Here is a 17630-nt window from a genome sequence, read left to right on the forward strand (position 1 = left end):
TTCGCGCTTATATATAGTTGTATTAAATCTTCGATCCTGTGCAAACTACGCGACGTGTCAACGCGCCCATACACGACCACATCATCTTGTTAAACGGCGAAATAGCAGCGATATTATTAAAATAGGACCGAGTCTACATGTATTAAATATATTCTTACCCCAATTCAATCTAAACTTAATCGAACAGCATAAAAAGAACGGTTTATTTGTTCCTCTTGGAGGAATTGCCATATCATGCGAGCGAAATCGAATCGCGCATTGGAAAATTAGCCAAAGCTGTGCACCACAACTCTTGGGAGATAAGACTGGGACGTAGATAAATACGATCACATACACTATTCAAATACTAGTATATTTCGCGCCATTACAGACTTGCGACGACGAAAAATAATAAAAAAAAAAATAAAAAAAAAAAAAACAAAAACAAAACAAAACCGGGGCGAATTTTCAACTCCGTCGCTGACGCCGGAGTAATAAAACGAAGACTATATCCTTATAGGAGATAAAGTATCACCTCTTAATGAGTAGTTGATCCGCTGACCACGATGTATCGTAAGATTCAACACGACGAAATGAAACCGCTGTACGCGAAATATGAACGTACCGACACGAAGAATTGAAACTTGACACGAGTTTACGATGTGCGACTCGACGAAATGAAACGCGATTCGTCGATGTGACTTACGAAGGGAAGACATGAAACTGCGTGTCGAAGACGTGAAACTACGAGTCGAAGAAGTGAAATGCGGTTCGACAAACGATGATCGAGAACTTGTTCCGCCCTTCAAAACTGAAAACTGGCCCTACAATATGAATACGAATTTTGTCCCTTCCCTAACTCCATAGTGTATCTACATAAATAATATGCAAATATATGTCACATGCGTTGCCATTTGCCTTTGCATTCCGAGCCTATCGGCTTTCTACTTATAAATACTTATGTGCTAAAGCTTGTAATTGCGAATTATCTGACAATATTCTTTAAACTTTAACGTTGGACTATGTTTTATATATATTCACTCCCTGAATGATTTCTATATTAAGCGATTGAATTTTGATACGGCATGTCACAACACAATCTCATAATTTATAATTGTACATGTACAATACAAACATATGGTAGCATACAGGTGAAAATATTTGAAAGTTTCTCATTTGGCTTAGGGTTGTACAAATACTTTCGTTAAATATGATTCAGCTACAACTTTGAACTAAAAAAGACAGGGCTACACAATAGCCCTGAAAATCGTAATGAGCGTGATAACTCTGGATAACTCTAACATTGACCTTATCATGATGCTAATAAGCTTAACATTTGCCTTATCATTTGATAATTTTGAGCAAAGCTCTCTTTATTATTGTATAAATGTGTACCAAATGGCACTGAATAGTTACAATGCATATCGATTAATTATATTTATGATGATTCCTCTGATGTAAAGCCATAATATTTAAAAAATATAGCATCTTAACATTGACCTTATCATTATGCTAATTAGCTTAACATTCACCTTATCATTTGATAATTTTGAACAAAATTCCCATTATTTTTGTAAATGTGTACTAAATGTCACCATATAGTCACAAGACATATCGATGAGCTATATTTATAAAGAATCTTCCAATGCAAAGCCATAATATTTAAAAAATATAACATCTTAACATTGACCTTATCATTATGCTAATTAACTTAACATTCACCTTATCATTTGATAATTTTGAGCAAAACTCTCTTTATTATTGTATAAATGCGTACCAAATGGCACTAAATAGTCACAATGCATATTGATGACTTATATTGATAACGATTCCTCTGATGTAAAGCCAAAGTATAGAAAAAATATAGCATGTTAACATTGACCTTATCATTATATTTTGTTGTATAATGTTCACTCCCCCCTGGTAAATGGTTCTTTTGCAACAAATAGACTCCTTAAGTAGATAAGTTGAAAATAATGGGAAAATAAAAGTGGCATCTTAACATTCTACTTATCATGTAGTGTGGACGCGGACGGGGACGGGGACGGGGACGGGGACGGGGACGGGGACGCGGACGCCAAGACTATAGCAATAGCTCTCTTGCACTAAAGTGCAGGCGAGCTAAAAACAGCATTAGCTAGGTTTTTAATCGAAACCCCAACCTTTGGATCAAAATCCAGTGGATAAGGTAAACCAGATGTGACAACAGCACGACCGTTGATATCACTGAAGTCAACACCTTCGCTGACCTAAATGTGAGAAGCACACGAGTTTCCTGTAAAAAATCTGAGGCTCGTATCAATTCTTTTTACGATCTGCTGTCAGGATGTGTTTGACTACCGGGTGTCCCAAAAAAAAGTACCTATTTTTAATTCAACATAACTTGTAAGCGAACTGAAGAATTGCAATCAAATAATCCATATTAAGTTGAGTAATGTCTAACTTAAAGTTTGATATATTACATATGAAGTTTGAACGAGTAGTGTCTGAGATATATTCGCGTTTAAAGTCGCAGCAACGCTTTGAAACTTGTCAAAAATCAGGAAAAAATGGCCTATTAAACTTGTTTCAACAATACCGGTTCGTAACATGGTGTCTTAAGAACTTACTGACTGAGAGTGAGGTCTGTACGGTAAAATATCAAACCGAGGTCGTGCCGTATCAGACCGAACAATCGAAGTCAGTAAGTTATTTATTGCTGCCGCAGCGAGGTCGCCTGAGCGACCGAGCAAGGCAGCAGTCCCTAATTTATGTAGTAGGGGAAGCAAATTTACGAAATAGCGCACTGCATTGTGGTAAAAGATCTCCTACCACAATGCAATGCGGTCGGGTATACTATAAAACGACTCCATGCTTTATACGGTCAGTGTTTCAAATTCAAATTGTTTTTGGAAGGCAGACCAGTGAGGCAGACACTGAGTTAGCCGTGAGATTGTGCTCGCATGACGCATCACTGTTGTATAAACGGACACCAAAAGCGACGTGGTGAACCATACCGTTACTTGGCAATTGGAGTCTTGTGCTTTTGGTCTTTTACAAATACTTGCGCGTTTGGAATTTGAACTTTAATCTATTGTGATTTTAAGGTGTCGTATAACATTTGACTGTCACTTGTTTTATAGCTTTGTCATTTCGATTTTTTTAAAAGGTTTGAAACATATTTTCTTTTACTTTTATCATTGGGGTAAACCTGTGTGGCGTAACTAAAGCATGTATAAGTATTTAACTTTTAAGTTAGTTCTTTGATTGTTTCATTTAAGGGGCTAAAGCCTTAGGGTTTTAGTTTCACAAATACCTCGCGCATTTGGAATTTGACCTTTGATCTATTGTAATTTGAAGTGTCGTATAACATTTGACTATAATTTGCGTAACCATGGTATGAATTTTTAACAAGCAAGTATTTTGCGCATGCTATTTCTATAAGAGTATAGGCAGCAATACTGCCTTTAGGTAACCTAGTTATATGACTTAATTTGGGAAAACCATAAACACGAATAATAATTCATTTCGAATTGCTGTTGTTTTTCCCGAGGGCAATAAAAATGGAGCGTATTGCCCGTGGGCAATATGGGAAAATCCCGCCTCGTCAGCAGCCAATCAAATTGCAGGATTTACAAAAACAAACACTAGTCATATAATAATGTAACTTATTTTATAGTTGTTTTCTTATTCATCTGCAAATTCATGTTCACCAGCAGCAACACACTTTCTTGCCCGTGTGAGCATGCCATCAAAAGACCTTTGAGTCACGTGGGCGTCCAAATTGCGACATGACCCAAGTTTTGAGGTTGTTGGTCATGAGGAACTTCCCAAATCTACTGCTTTAAATACCCCCAGAGGACGAAATCACACACGGTCAGGTCAGGGGAGCGTGGAGGCCATGGCCAATCGCCGCGTTTACTCATGAGCCGACCAGGAAATTGCCCCTGTAGATATCGGATTGTTGCGTTGCTTGTGTGACACGAGGTGCCGTCCTGTTGCCACCACATTGAGTTTCTGTCAATGTTGTGCACTGGAAATTCTCTCTGAATCACGTTGTAGCGAATTATACGCATGTACTCTCTCGTATCAAGGTTTGCACGCGTAAAATGCGGACCAAGAACAACGCCTTGTCTGGTCAGCCCAACCCAGACCATCGCTTGTTGTGCGCCTTGCATATGACCAACGTACTGGTCGTGTGGGTGCCCTTCACCACGTGCTGCGTATTTCCTCATGTTTCGAGAGTTTATCTCGGAATTCAAGCTGAAGACAGCCTCGTCTGACAATATAAGCTTGTCAAGAAAATCGGGATTTTCGGCAACGGTGTTCAGGATTCGGTTGCAGAAAGCCAGGTGTTGTGCTGGGTCGCCGTGTCTGATTTTTTGCCTTCGAATTATCACGTAAGGGTGAAATTTGATGTCGAAGTGTACAATACGCTGGAATGTGCTACGGCTTAATCCTAGGCCATTTCTTCGACACGACCTATTCCCGTTGTCCAGGAGGGATTCACGTACTAACTCGACGTTTTCTGCAGTTCGTGCCGTCCTTGGTCTGCCACTTCGTCCCTTGTTTAGGTCAAGACAACTACCTTCCTCTAGAAACTTGCGATAAATTTTGACCACACTTCGTCTTGTAGGCCTCGGGTCGTTGTTCCATCGCTCATCCCATCGTTTTAACACTTCATACGCGTTATTCGTTCTTGCATACTCTAGGCAAACCCAAACGCTTTGATCTTTTGTCAAGCCAGGCATGTTTTATTGCGATATCACGTTTGTCGCGATGACTTTAGAAAACTACGCTTCTTGCTTGGGTTCGTAAGTGGTTCTTAAGTTCATCAGGTCCCAAGGGACATAAAATAATGATGCAAAAATGAACAATAACTGGAAACTTACATGTTAAACCTTACAAATTCAGAAAGTCGTATTAAGGACTTAACAAATTTTCTGAAAAAACTAAAGAATAAGTTACAAGAAACCGTGTTACGAACTGGTATTGTTGAAACAAATTTAACAAGCCATTTTTTGCTGATTTTTGACACATTTCAAAACGTTACCGTGTCTTTAAACGCGAATATCAATGAAACTACTCGCTAAAACTTCATATGCAACATATCAATCTTTAAGTTAGACATTACTCACCTTAATATGGATATTTGATTGCAATTCTTCAGTTCGCTTACAAGTTATGTTGAATTAAAAATAGGTACTTTTTTTTGGGACACCCGGTAGTATGTTTCGATCATAGTTTCATGTCCATAGTTCGTTTCATGTCCAAGCTCCACGATATTAATCCTAACTTTTATTTCTAAACCTCACCCTAACCCTAACCCTAACCCTAACCTAACGGTCCTAACCCTATAAACCTAACCGAAAATGTTAAAAAAACTTTAGTTAAAAATTAGGGGAAAATATTGTCGCGGAGCGGATCCGAACCCGTGTTCAAGAACGAGGCGAACGCACACCTTACTTTTTGAGCTAATCTGCAATCGCTGAAATTAGTTCTAAACAACACATTTTATATTTAGCTTATAAAAACTAGACTGCCGGTCAAATAGTATTTTCTAATACCTGACCGGCTGCCGGCCATATAGTCACTATGTATTTTTTATTGCCTTGATTTTAATGCATTATAAAGAAATACTTTTTCTCTTGTTGCATGGTATTTGATAAACTATATGATTATGGCCTACATTTCAATAAACCTATATGTTGCCAGATTTTTACCAGTTAGATTGTTGTTAGATATGTTGCAAGTTTTGAAATTATATACATTAAAATTCTATTTGTCACAATTAAATCACAATAATATCAATAGCATAACCATCTCCCAAACATCCAGAAGGCTTGTCGTAACATGATACATCTCCTAAAGAAGATTTCTATGATATTTCCTGACAAAAGTGGACAAAATTTAGGATAATTAGTTAGTCCATGAATTAACTGCATGTAAATCTATACAGAGGTATTAAGCAATATAACATGTATAAATACTCACAAATGGCTTTCAGGCATAATTTATAATGTGAACTTAAATTGTTGATATGAGCATTCATTTTGTTTGTACTCTATATATAGGTCGACAGTGAAGATCTAAAGTATTTTGGGGAAAATGAGTTCGAAATCTTCCAATCATCCTGATTGACCAGGAAGGTATTTACATTGTTATTGAAAAACATATTTTGATGTGGGCAGCAGTTGAAAAGATAGCTGATGCAGTTGTTGCCTTCCTGGCTTCATTCTATTTGTTGGACATCGACTATCCAAAACATCATGAAATAGAATTGCCAGTCCTGCAAGTTATAATTCTAAAAGACACTCAAGTGCCACAGGACATCAGTTTAGCTTGTATAAGCATGTTAAGGTCATATAAAGAAGTAGGTTGAACTTTTGTTAAGTAAAATATCCATGTATATTATTACTCATATTATAAAAGCATATAAAATTATTACTAGGATTTTCAGCTATTTTTAATAGTCAAAATTGTCTCATTTGAACGTATTTATTCTCAAAACAAGGATGTTTTTCTTGAAATAAAATTTTTTTCTTATATGTAAAAAATATTTTCTCATTTTTTAGGTGTAATTTTATCTAACTTAGACATTATAATTTCTTATGAAAGATGTTTTCTTAAAACAAGAAAATAGGTTTTAAGAAAAATTTTCTCATTCTGAAAAAAATTCTTGCTCAGAAAATATTTCTTGCTATTCTCCCACTTTCTTATAACAAGAATATTTTTCTTAATATAAGTAAATATTTCTCAAATTAAGTTAATTTTTCTTAAAAAATAGTTACTATATTTCTTGTTTTAAGATTATTTTTCTCCAAAATTTCTTGTTTTAAGAAAACATTTTTTCTTAAAACAAGAAAATATTTTCTTGATATGTTTTGTTAGCGAGAAATTATTTCTTGCTATTCTCCCATGAAAATTTTTCTCATTTCAAGATAAAAAATCTTGAAATGAGTTTTTTTTCTCAAAATAAGAAAGCGACTTTTTGCTGTGTATATATACAATACTACACGGTAAACTCTCTATAAGAATAGATTTGCACGGACGCAAGTCTTTTTCTTCCCAATCTTTGTGACATGCAACTTCCTTCATACTAGTGGCTTAATCCTAAAATATTGGGAATGTTATGATATAGATAGAAGGAACATAAAACGTATCTTATTTAGTGAATTTATAAACATAATTCGTGAAATCTTTTCCGACACCAGACCAGCAGTCGTTAGAAGCACAATATTTGTCATATTCAATCATACTTCTCGCTCCCCAACACTCTCCGTAAAACTGCACAGCAAAATACTAAATAATAAAATAATCAATGCTTGCATGTTGATTCGAAAGTGGAAGCGAAATTTATATTTGGTTAACGCAATGCAGTATTATTATTAAGTGTATGAGAGGGATTGGGTCAGAATGCAGGATATCTCTACCATAATATCCATGTTGTGGATGGTCCAGTTATAATTGACTTTATTCAGGCCTGAGACAAACATGAAAGCCTTGCACTGCCACTGGTCTGGTATTTTATAAATACCTTGTATCCTTTGTCATAAGCAACACAGCCGCATTCTCTGACGGTCTTTTGCATGTCATACCAGTCTATTTTATCCCGGAGATTCGCAATCAAGTCTGGCAAAGCTCTTTTATAACGATCGTTAAAGCATCCCAAGTGTTGTACACCTAAATATATACAAAGAGCTGTGTTTAACGTTTGACTTGTGTGTTGATTTCAAGAACCGAAGAATTGTCATTTGAACAAAGAGCTTTTGTAAAGCTCGTTTAAGATAAGCTTACTGTAACAAAGTATCTTTGTTTCAAAACATGAGCCCCTCTTTACTGTAGAAAGTTCACTTAATTAAATATGTATCTTTGTTAATGGACACAAAAGTCATTGATGTGTACTTAATTTTATATTTAAAAAATTACAGTGAGAGTCAGTTGTTTATCTAATGTCCTAAATTCTGATCAATGGCCTGTCAACTCGGTTTAAATCGCATAGAACTCTTGTTGACGTTTGACCAAGCATTGATAGTTCATCAAAAAAATCCCTGATGCAGAAAAATTAACCTTTGTTTGCCAACTCGCATTCTCGTTGATTTAATGTTTCAAATGCAAAACCACTGTTAGCATTAAAAAATGATTCTAATTTCTATCATCGCGAGAATCGTGTTTTATTGAAGGATCAAGGCATTGTTGGTCTTATCAAAGGCCTTCATCTTTCGGAAGAACCAGTCGGGGTCGCTTAAGTAGTTTCAGAGTCAATCAGAGATGTACATTAATTTGAGTACCATTGATGAAAATGATCATATTTAACCCAGAGTGTAGCGACTTACCACAGAGCATTTCCTTGAAATGGATGTCATCCAAAGCCATGTCAGAATAAAAAGATCGGCCACGAATTGCCTCAAATTCCACCTAAATGAAAATTTGTGACGTAATTTTTCAAAAATTTGTCACGTAAGAATGTGAACAAGCAGTAGTTTTTCACAGGAATAATAGAACCGTTTTAAGTAAACATTCGAAGATCAAAGATGCTTGGAAAGTATCGAATGATATTGGATGATTTTGGTCATTGCCCCACATTTACTCCGAAATAAAACTGCTACCTGGGACTACAAGATTGGGTCTTAATTACCGGGGCGGTAGAACAAATTTACTTTTGGGCCAGGGAGGGCCCCCCGCCCTCCTGTGTCTCTCGCTCCTGGTTTAGAATGGTGACCTGTTATTCCTATACCCTCATGCATGGACAAACTAACCAAAGCACAAACTAATCCTACGAAGTTGTATCGATCGATGTATTTCAATACATGGGCAATTTGAAGATTTTAGGGGAATATTTTTATCAGCTTCATTATCAGCTGCTCTTTTACTGGACTGAAATGACTGTATACAAGTAAAAGCAGTTCAATTAGAGCATTTCTTTCAAAATCAGGTGTAAGACAATGCGATACTTCCATGGATGGCCAAAAAGTAATGTTCAAGAGTAAAAAAATTATCAACTAAAACGAAAATATCATACAAACCTGGTAACTAGTCATAGACACGTTAGATATTATTGCGCTATCTAATATCCATCTGTTTCCCTGATCACCTTTCCGATCCCATATTATCCTCTTAGAACCCACAGGGTCTTTAATGTACACGCTGAGTTCTCCCATTGAGCGACCATACATACATGATAATACCAGGAAATGCAATGACATTGCGAGGGTGGAAACTGTTTGCTTGTTAGGAGTGCTGTGTCGTTCTCCTTGGCGGGGAAGCTGAACTTGGTAAAAATGTAATGGCCTGGAAATTTGACGATGATGGAAATTATAGGTAAGGCTGGATAGTCTTGGATAATGGTGGATAATCATGGATATTTGTGGGATAATAGTGGATAGTGAGGATCAGGTGCACCGATTAGTAACAATAGACAATAATGAATAACGTTTGACAATGATGGGTAATGATGGCCGATGATGATGGGTAATGATGGTAGAGATGGCCGATGAGTTGGGATAAAAAAGGGGATGACAAATGATGATGATGGATCCCTGAAATTTCTTACCCGTGCCAGTAGTATGGTCTTGATTTGGATCAGTGCTTCCGGTTGGTGTTGATCCTTTATGTGCTTGCCAGAAGTAATCCATGTTTTTATAACGGGTCCAATGACAGTAACTACCGCGCGTAAAATCACAGTTATCTACAAAGAAATAAAATAATATTCCATCATTAGTTTAACGAGACTTCGCCTGAGCAGCTAAAACGCTCTTCAAATATGATGGGCAGGCAGAGACAAGATGTTGTCTAACCAAGCTGAAATGAACTGATCCAAAAAACAAACCTGGGTTGCATGTACTGTTGGCGTAGCAATCTTTTTCTTCTTTCGCAACCCCTGGGCAGTCTTTTCCCGCCATGCATCTGAAAATTTTCTGGATCGATTATGCTTGCAATTTTCATCGGGATAATATCTATCTAAGAGGACCAGCGACCCAAATGACCACCAACAGGAGCTGAAACGAGAAAATAAACGCGTTTAACGAGGATAGGCGAGCTCAGAGGTTGCATTTCTGGAAGGCTATTGTCAACCTCGCAAGCCATCGTGGGCCGTTGATCGAAGGTAGAAAAGCCTGGCTTGCAGGGTTAGGTCATTGCTTGCGTTCTTGTCAATGACCCATGCAATTATATCTAGCATGTGTCACTGGTTCTCTCATAAGCGTAGAAGTCCCGTGGGGGGTTAAATGAACCGCCGTACCATCGTCTGTTGGTATCATGCTTTCATTCTGCTGGGAAATACTCAATGAAAATGTCAACCTCGAGTCACGTTTAAACTTAACAACGTAACAATAAAAAATTACCTGCAAATTCAGGTAATTCAACCCGTTTGATTTTTCCTGCCTCATGGATAATCATGATGTTGTCACCAGACCCAGTATCAGGGAAAGTAAAAACATCCCCCTGACTGTTCACAGCTGATAGGTCGGGTATTATTTCTTCGTCAAGGAACTGTTCGTAGGGAGGATAAGGCAATTGCTCTCCCATCGACTTTCTTGTTGAAATCTCCTTCCAATTTCTTATTGGGTGAAAACTACGATCATGAAGTTCAATCGTTGGCATGCACTTCCAATGGACACTTGCTGCTGAATTTCCAAACATACCAACGTAGCTTCGCAGCAAAAATTCGATCTTCGATACTAAATGCCTCATTCCTGAAAGCGGTGGTTGCTGTCTCGCGCGCTTTCTCGAATCTTTTTCTCGCAGTTTCAATCTTTCTGTCCGAGTTGATTTTAAGCTTTTCCATGGCGCGAGGAAACTCTATTGCATGCTTTAAGATACCAGACTGAATAACGCTCGAAGGTTCACCCGGTTCATCCTGAGTTTCCTTCGCTTTCTGCTCGGGATTTGATTTATCAATAGAAACACTAAGTAACAAAAAACAATAAACCGCATTGAGATTCGAAGTGTATGTGTAGACTGTATCATCGTCGATAGAATCGGTTTTAGTATCGTCACAATTTCGTTAACATTCCATACAGACACTCGAAGGCCTGTGCTATCTTCTAAATTTGGGCGTCGATGAGCGAATTTAGAGGGCAAATAACAATAACGACACAGGTTATTTAGCTCGATATTCCGTCCTTAGAAACACGCTGTTTTACTGATGTGATTTATGCGCTACTTGTGTCCCACGCATCCCAACACGGGAGAAGCGTGACAAACGAATCACGTAACCAGCCTTAACCAGGGTCTTCGCCACAGCTTTGGCCGTGGAGCGTAGGTAGAAGAGCCTGGCAGGCGAGGTTGTTGTAGGACTGGATCTAGCAATTGAACATGGGGAGCATGGGGCCCAAATCAGTTTCTGTTAGTAAAAATTGAGAGAATAAAGAATATAGTAAAATTGTTTAAAAACTAGGACATTGTACGTGAAAATAGATTTAATTCGATTGCACTTCTGAAATGATAAATTAAACTAATTAACATTTTGTGTTTGTCTTCTCTTGGAATTACAGTAAATATATAGAGTTTTAAACTGTAACATAAAAAAGCCGTTTGACTTCGTATAAGTGTTCCTAATTATTATCTTTGATTCTAAAGGCTCAGTAATGTTTGAAAGATTGTTTTCAAGATCATGTAACATATCTACATTATTTACGTATCAATTATTTGTGCATCCTTTCTCCAAATTCATTCTTCGTATTTACTTACAGGGGTTTAATTACACCAGTTGCGTATCTCCTTTTTTCAATCATCTGTGGCAGTTCTTTCCAACCATCGCCACCAATGGTGAAAGATTCCACTGAATCGAGAAATCCCTGCTCTCTATTGTGTCCACCGAACACAAAAATGACGTCATTCATCATTACAGCAAAGCAGCGGCTCCTTTTGTAAATCATGGGTGGAAGTATCTCACATCGTCCGGTGTCAGTGTCTAACATGAATACATCATTTAATGCCCGATTATTCCTATCACAGCCGCCAACAACTAGAATCATATTACGCCATGTTACTGTTGACATAAAACAAACAGGCCGAGGCAACGATGGACATGGCTTGAACACATTCTCAATCAAATCATACACAACAACGCTGTCACGAGCATCTTTACTATGGCCTGTTGTTGACCCGCCTAAGATATATAGTTTTCCATTAATAAGTTCTGCTCTGTGATCACTTATTGGCACAATCATTCTTGTCAGCAGCTTGGTTGTATAAGGTGGGGTGAGAGCAATCTCGTAAATGGCATTCGATGAAGCTCTTTCATTCCAGTTTAGTCCACCAACTGCATATAGTTTTCCCTCATAAACTATGACGTCGTGACCAGATAATTTGACAGGCAGTTTACCATCAAACATGGTCCATCGCAAAGGATGTTGGTTAGTCTTCAATATTTCGATTAAATCCGTTCCTGTTTTACCAACGTAGCCACCAACGACGAGAACATTGCGGTTGTAAACACACGATACCGATGATGCTCGAGGATGATTTAATTGTGGTAGCTCAGTTGACCTTCCTTCTACTATGCTGTATTTCTCGACTGTATTTAATACCTGGTCACTTCCTGGCCCACACCGACCACCAATAATAATAACATCTTCATTGGTTACTGGACCTGTGTGATCTATAGCGCTAGCACCATTCTTGCTTGTATTATCTGCTTGAAAGCCCTGGTTCATCATCGTAATTATTTTCTCAAACTCTTTTCGCATCTCTTTCATACTTTCCTAGTTTAAAAATAAAGTAATCTAACCACGCTAATTGATGCATAATGTCGTGCCGCCGAACAGCGAGATTTGCTGCATGGATTTTAAATAATCAAAAATTATTAAACAGCCCTTCCGTCTCTATTTTCTCATTAATTAAGGAAAAAAAGGTTAATATCTAAACAAATACTTGTTTGTTTTGAACTTGAACGATATATTTCAGCCTTCGAAAAACCATGGGTGATTAAATTTATTTTCGCGTCCATTTAATTTGCCTTAAATGAGAGCAATGAATAACTTGTCTTACCATCATTTCATCCTGGTTTCTTTCCATTCCAGTCATTTGAACATTCGTTTGATCCTGATATTTCTTAATTTCATCCACATTTTTCTGATTAGAAAAAATTGTTAACAGATATAATATATAGTATGGTACACGTCTTTTGTTTCGACCGCCCATACTTACCGAAAAAACGTTCAAGTAAATACATACCATTGATTTTTTGGCACCAATTCAATGGATCCCACTGATTTAAAGCAGGTAATAAATGAAAAGATTAATCATACCTTAATTTCATCCAGTTTTGTGTTCATTTCATCCTGATATTTTTTCATGTCATCGTGATTTCTCTTAATTTGATTCTGATTTATTTTCATTGCAGACATTTGAACATTCGTTTCATCTTGGCGTGCTTTAAGATCATCCAAATTTTTCTAAACCGAAGTTTAAGTAGTGAAGAAATATCTTAATAATTTAGGTTGGTCTTTTTTGCAATAATTTGTGGAAATTATTAATATTACGTTTCATTAATCGATTTAACTTTCACTCGATCATAATTATCAAAAATATGTTTAAGTAAGTACACAATTAAGTTTTATGATAAAAATTCAGTTTATCATAATTCCAAGCCATTCTTCTCCACAGAGGCTTTTGTGTGAGAAGTTTTAAAATAGGCAGGGGATGGACGAGCAGTATTCGTTGAAAAGCCATATAATGTGCCACATGATATTCGTATTAAAAACCTTTTCCAGGAGACAGTTTTGCGAAATATAAGAGAAAACATACTCCGAAAATAAACATCTTGTAAACTCAAGATATATGAGTTGTTAAAAAACAAGACACAATATTCAAGGTGATATTTCGACTCTATTTCAAAGTCATGCATATAGTGATACAGTCTAAGGAAAAACTATAAGTTCCTTTGATGCCTTTATGCCAAAAAAATCAAAATGACTCTAGTTAAAGGGTTAAAATGACTCTTTACAGGTGTCAACCCAAAATGAGTCAAAATGACTCTCTTCAAGGTGTCGTCCTGGGGTCAAGAAAACGACTCCTTTGAAGGAGTCAAAATGACTCTTTTGAATTAACAGTGCAATCGAGGTTATTGACTATAATGAACGATTTCGATAGCGATAAGAAGGAAATTGAGCGCTCTTCTCATATATGAGTTTCGGTATTAAACTATGATAGTTTTGGTCGAAATTAAACTTCCAAATTTGCATCAAATGTCAAAGGCAAAAATTTATTTACCATGCACGACCGAAGGAAACATTAATTGGAAACCCGAGTTAGGTCGGAGTACCATGAAACATCGCGACATCAGAATTTTTTTAAGTCGCACGTGAACCGCTTTCGACTAATAAAACGCTACGAACATAAAATTTTGACGAGTGGTACATACTGAACTAATGAAGTCTCGCTTTACGTGTAATTAACATATGTTGAAATGTTAATTTAACATCGGAATGGCTATGAAGTTGGTCTTAACCTCTAGAGCTATTGGCTATCAGTTATATAAGTCTGCGCGCATTTGCATATTCTGTTGTAAACAACATCTTTCTTTGGTCGTTAACGGGTGTTCTCCGTTGAATTTAAATATTCATCGTACTGTAGGGCCCCTGTCCTAATTATATTATTACCTAATAATCACGCGTGGGACTCGCGAGACAATGGCGTTGCTTCGAGCACATGGAAAGAAACGTTTGTCATATTTAGTTCACAGTTGATTCGTAATTAAATACATATCTTTTACAATCGTTATGGTCAATCTGTGAAGGGAAGGGCAGTGACAGTATTAGTTGCTTTCACCTAATTATATCTCTCCATAGGAACGCAATATCTTAGAAACATTATTAGAAACATTAAATCAATAATAGAAACATTACATCGCAGAGACTTCTCCAATTTCATTTCTCAACCCGCGCCTGCCCGACCACCGCCGGCCTGCCCGCTATTCAAAGCAATAAATGACTGGAATATTCGTTTTACCTTAATTTCATTTCCTCTTCTCTGCATTTCATCCTGTCTTCCTTTCATTGCAGTCATTTGATCAATCGTTACATCCAGACTTGCTTTAATTTCGTTCACATTGTTCTAAGTGAAAGTAGAATTGTTTTCAAGATTCTGAGATGTTATGTATATCTACTTAGATTTTTTTTCTAGGATCTGACTCACCTTGATATCTTTACAGTCGTGACATTTGGCGATTCTGTAGTGACAAAGATCTTTCTCGTGAGCTTCAATGTCTCTTCTATTGATCTCTGTTTCACATCCTTCGTTACGACACATAGCAGGAGCATATCCACATTCCTTGACATGTCTTGGGAGATTCTCCAGACGGACGTAGTCAGGACATCCTCGATCATGATTATCACACTTGATTTTAAGGTCGTCCAAATAATTCTTCAGAAATCCTGTTGGTCGTCTCAAGGTTTCTTCATTCAGAGGATATCTGCAAACTGGACATGTTTGAGAGTTTTGAACGAGATCACAGTCGAGATGTCGTGATATATGAGCGAAACAGAATATATGATCTTTGTGTTGGCAAAGTCTAGGATCCTTTGGAACTTCCTGACAAATGGAACAAAGTAGATCTTCTCTGACACCTTCTTGAAAACGATTTACGTCATAACCTTGAAAATCTTCTTCCCATTTTTCTGCCATGGATGTGATCTCTGCTCGGTAGAGTCTCTGCGCTTTAGTACCTCTTGACAAACAAAACAAGATGCATCATTTCAGACTTCACGTTGCAGATACTGGTCTCATTACTTTGTAACTCTGTCTTCTTGTGAGTCGGGATTTAATCTGGCGCTAGGATTTCATCAAGATCTTATTCAATTCTATATGATTACATTTAAACTTAATCTAGTTCTAATATTTTAATCAAAGCTTGACTCTGCTCTAAGCTTGATGAAAGACTTCAGGGCTGATGAACCCTGATTTGAGAGAAAACAGTCAAAAATTCTTATCTGCCGAATAAATTTTCCAAATTTTTTTTAATCTGGACATATGTTTAAAAAACCCTTGATCCGCCCATGTGGTCAGCGTTGTTAATTAATGTCTACCTACACCAAAGCCTGATCTTTGTTTAATCGTCGTAAACATGTCAAGTTAGCTAAAGTAATATAAAGTTTCTGTGTGTGTGCAATCAACAATGACCGATATAAACACAGGAAATAAAGACAAATCAGTTGATTCCGGACTAACCCTAATCAGCAAAAATGACTTGTTAACGACAATAACGACGTACCTGTAGGGTTTGATCAAAACCTAATTTAGTTCTATGTTTATTAGAACTTTTCAGGCCTGTATTGTTTAATTTAGAACATTTGGACAGACATACAAGGCAAAATGGTTATATACATCAGATAAGACAGTTTATTTACAACTTGCGTGATAGCGTTTATGGAATGAAAGCAAAAATTCAAACTAGCAACCTTCAGATATCTAGTCCACTAATCTACCTGTTGAACTATCAACCTAGAGATTGATGATTTTTTTTATTACAATGTACACAAGTCTGAGTTGAATTCTCAACCACCTATACGATCATCTAATTTTCTCAACCACCTAGGATCATCTATAGTTTTCTAGGCCGGTTGTTCGAAAGGCGTTTAGCTTAAACGGTGGATAAGTGCAAAATGGAAAGTAGAATTATCTATTTATTGAACAATATTTCGATGTAAATAGTTTAATTTTGAACGGAAGTACATATTATTTTATTGAATGAGGTGTATGTTCAGTCATTTCGTCATTATTGAGAATATTTCAATTTCTAGATTCATCCACTTTAGGCTAAACGCACTTCGAACCACCGGTGCTAGCTCTATATGTTCAACACTCTGATCCGCTAAAATTGGCAGCGAGCTTTAAGATTTATATTATATTTAGTTTGAAGAGTCTACAAGTCTACTGCACTACCTGATTACCTCAGTATCAATCTACAGACATAGCACAACAAACCGCAAACGTTTCAAACGTAATTTAAAAATGAAACTTACCAGTTGGGCTCAACGGTGTCAATGGTATTATTTTTGTTTTTTTAAGACAACTTCTTAACACGTCGTGATGTTTATTATTCAAAATATCGCGTGATTTTGATAGAAATCTTTGACCTTTGTACTCCTTATCAGAGAGTTTTTCCGTTTCACAATATAATTCGCAATTCAAATGAGGTTACGCATTAGTGTTGGAATTTTTTTTATAAAATAACACGTAGCTATATAATAGATCAATGTAAAAAAAAAACAAATGAATGACCAATACATTATTCGCAACATTATTTCGCAACAACAGTACTCTGGTCAGTTCATTGTGAACAAATGTTAATTTTCAGCTAATTGAAAAAAACAAAATTCTAAAAGTCTTATTCCACTAATTGCATGCTATTATATAGGAAAACTAATATTATCATTCAACATAAAATTATAGCGATAATGTTTACACCAAAGTGGTGCTTTATTACACAAGAACGGTGTTTATTTACCGACTTTTGACGTAAATTTACGCCAAAGAAGAATTACTTTAGCTATACACTTAACCGGTGTTGAGAAAACACAATATTGGTGTAATACTAATAATACACCTCGGCGGGTAAATTTGCACTTTGTGGGTGTAATATACTGATTTCCACCAAAATTGTGTGTATTTAAACTTATTCGGTGTTTGTCGGACACTTCGAAATTTAGAGTGCATATATGAAAGTC

At 36.6% G+C, this 17630-nt stretch overlaps 1 protein-coding gene and 1 long non-coding RNA gene across 3 annotated transcripts; both read right to left on the minus strand.

Annotated features, from left to right (window-relative positions):
- Positions 1 to 9558: 9558 nt before the first annotated feature.
- On the minus strand, positions 9559 to 10734 carry LOC114517886. The gene is made up of 3 exons (XR_003686443.1): positions 10302 to 10734; positions 9788 to 9956; positions 9559 to 9646 (listed from the first exon to the last, which is right to left on the minus strand). It is a non-coding gene; the product is annotated as an uncharacterized LOC114517886 (long non-coding RNA).
- A 46-nt stretch (positions 10735 to 10780) lies between these two features.
- On the minus strand, positions 10781 to 17003 carry LOC114517760 (E3 ubiquitin-protein ligase PDZRN3-B-like). Of its 2 annotated transcripts, none has more exons than XM_028537574.1 (6): positions 16926 to 17003; positions 15100 to 15631; positions 14914 to 15018; positions 13212 to 13358; positions 12952 to 13035; positions 10781 to 10865 (listed from the first exon to the last, which is right to left on the minus strand). In XM_028537574.1, the coding sequence occupies exons 2-6, from the start codon at positions 15586 to 15588 to the stop codon at positions 10854 to 10856; spliced, it is 837 nt and encodes a 278-aa protein (XP_028393375.1). In that variant the 5' UTR covers positions 15589 to 15631; positions 16926 to 17003; the 3' UTR covers positions 10781 to 10853. The 2 variants fall into 2 exon arrangements, with proteins under 2 accessions (XP_028393375.1, XP_028393374.1); XM_028537573.1 differs by lacking the exon at positions 10781 to 10865 and adding an exon at positions 11496 to 12665.
- Between the last annotated feature and the right edge of the window lie 627 nt (positions 17004 to 17630).

This window comes from Dendronephthya gigantea, unplaced genomic scaffold (assembly GCF_004324835.1).
Source record: "Dendronephthya gigantea isolate DGI-Jeju-01 unplaced genomic scaffold, DenGig_1.0 000009F, whole genome shotgun sequence".
NCBI classification, from domain to species: domain Eukaryota; kingdom Metazoa; phylum Cnidaria; class Anthozoa; order Malacalcyonacea; family Nephtheidae; genus Dendronephthya; species Dendronephthya gigantea.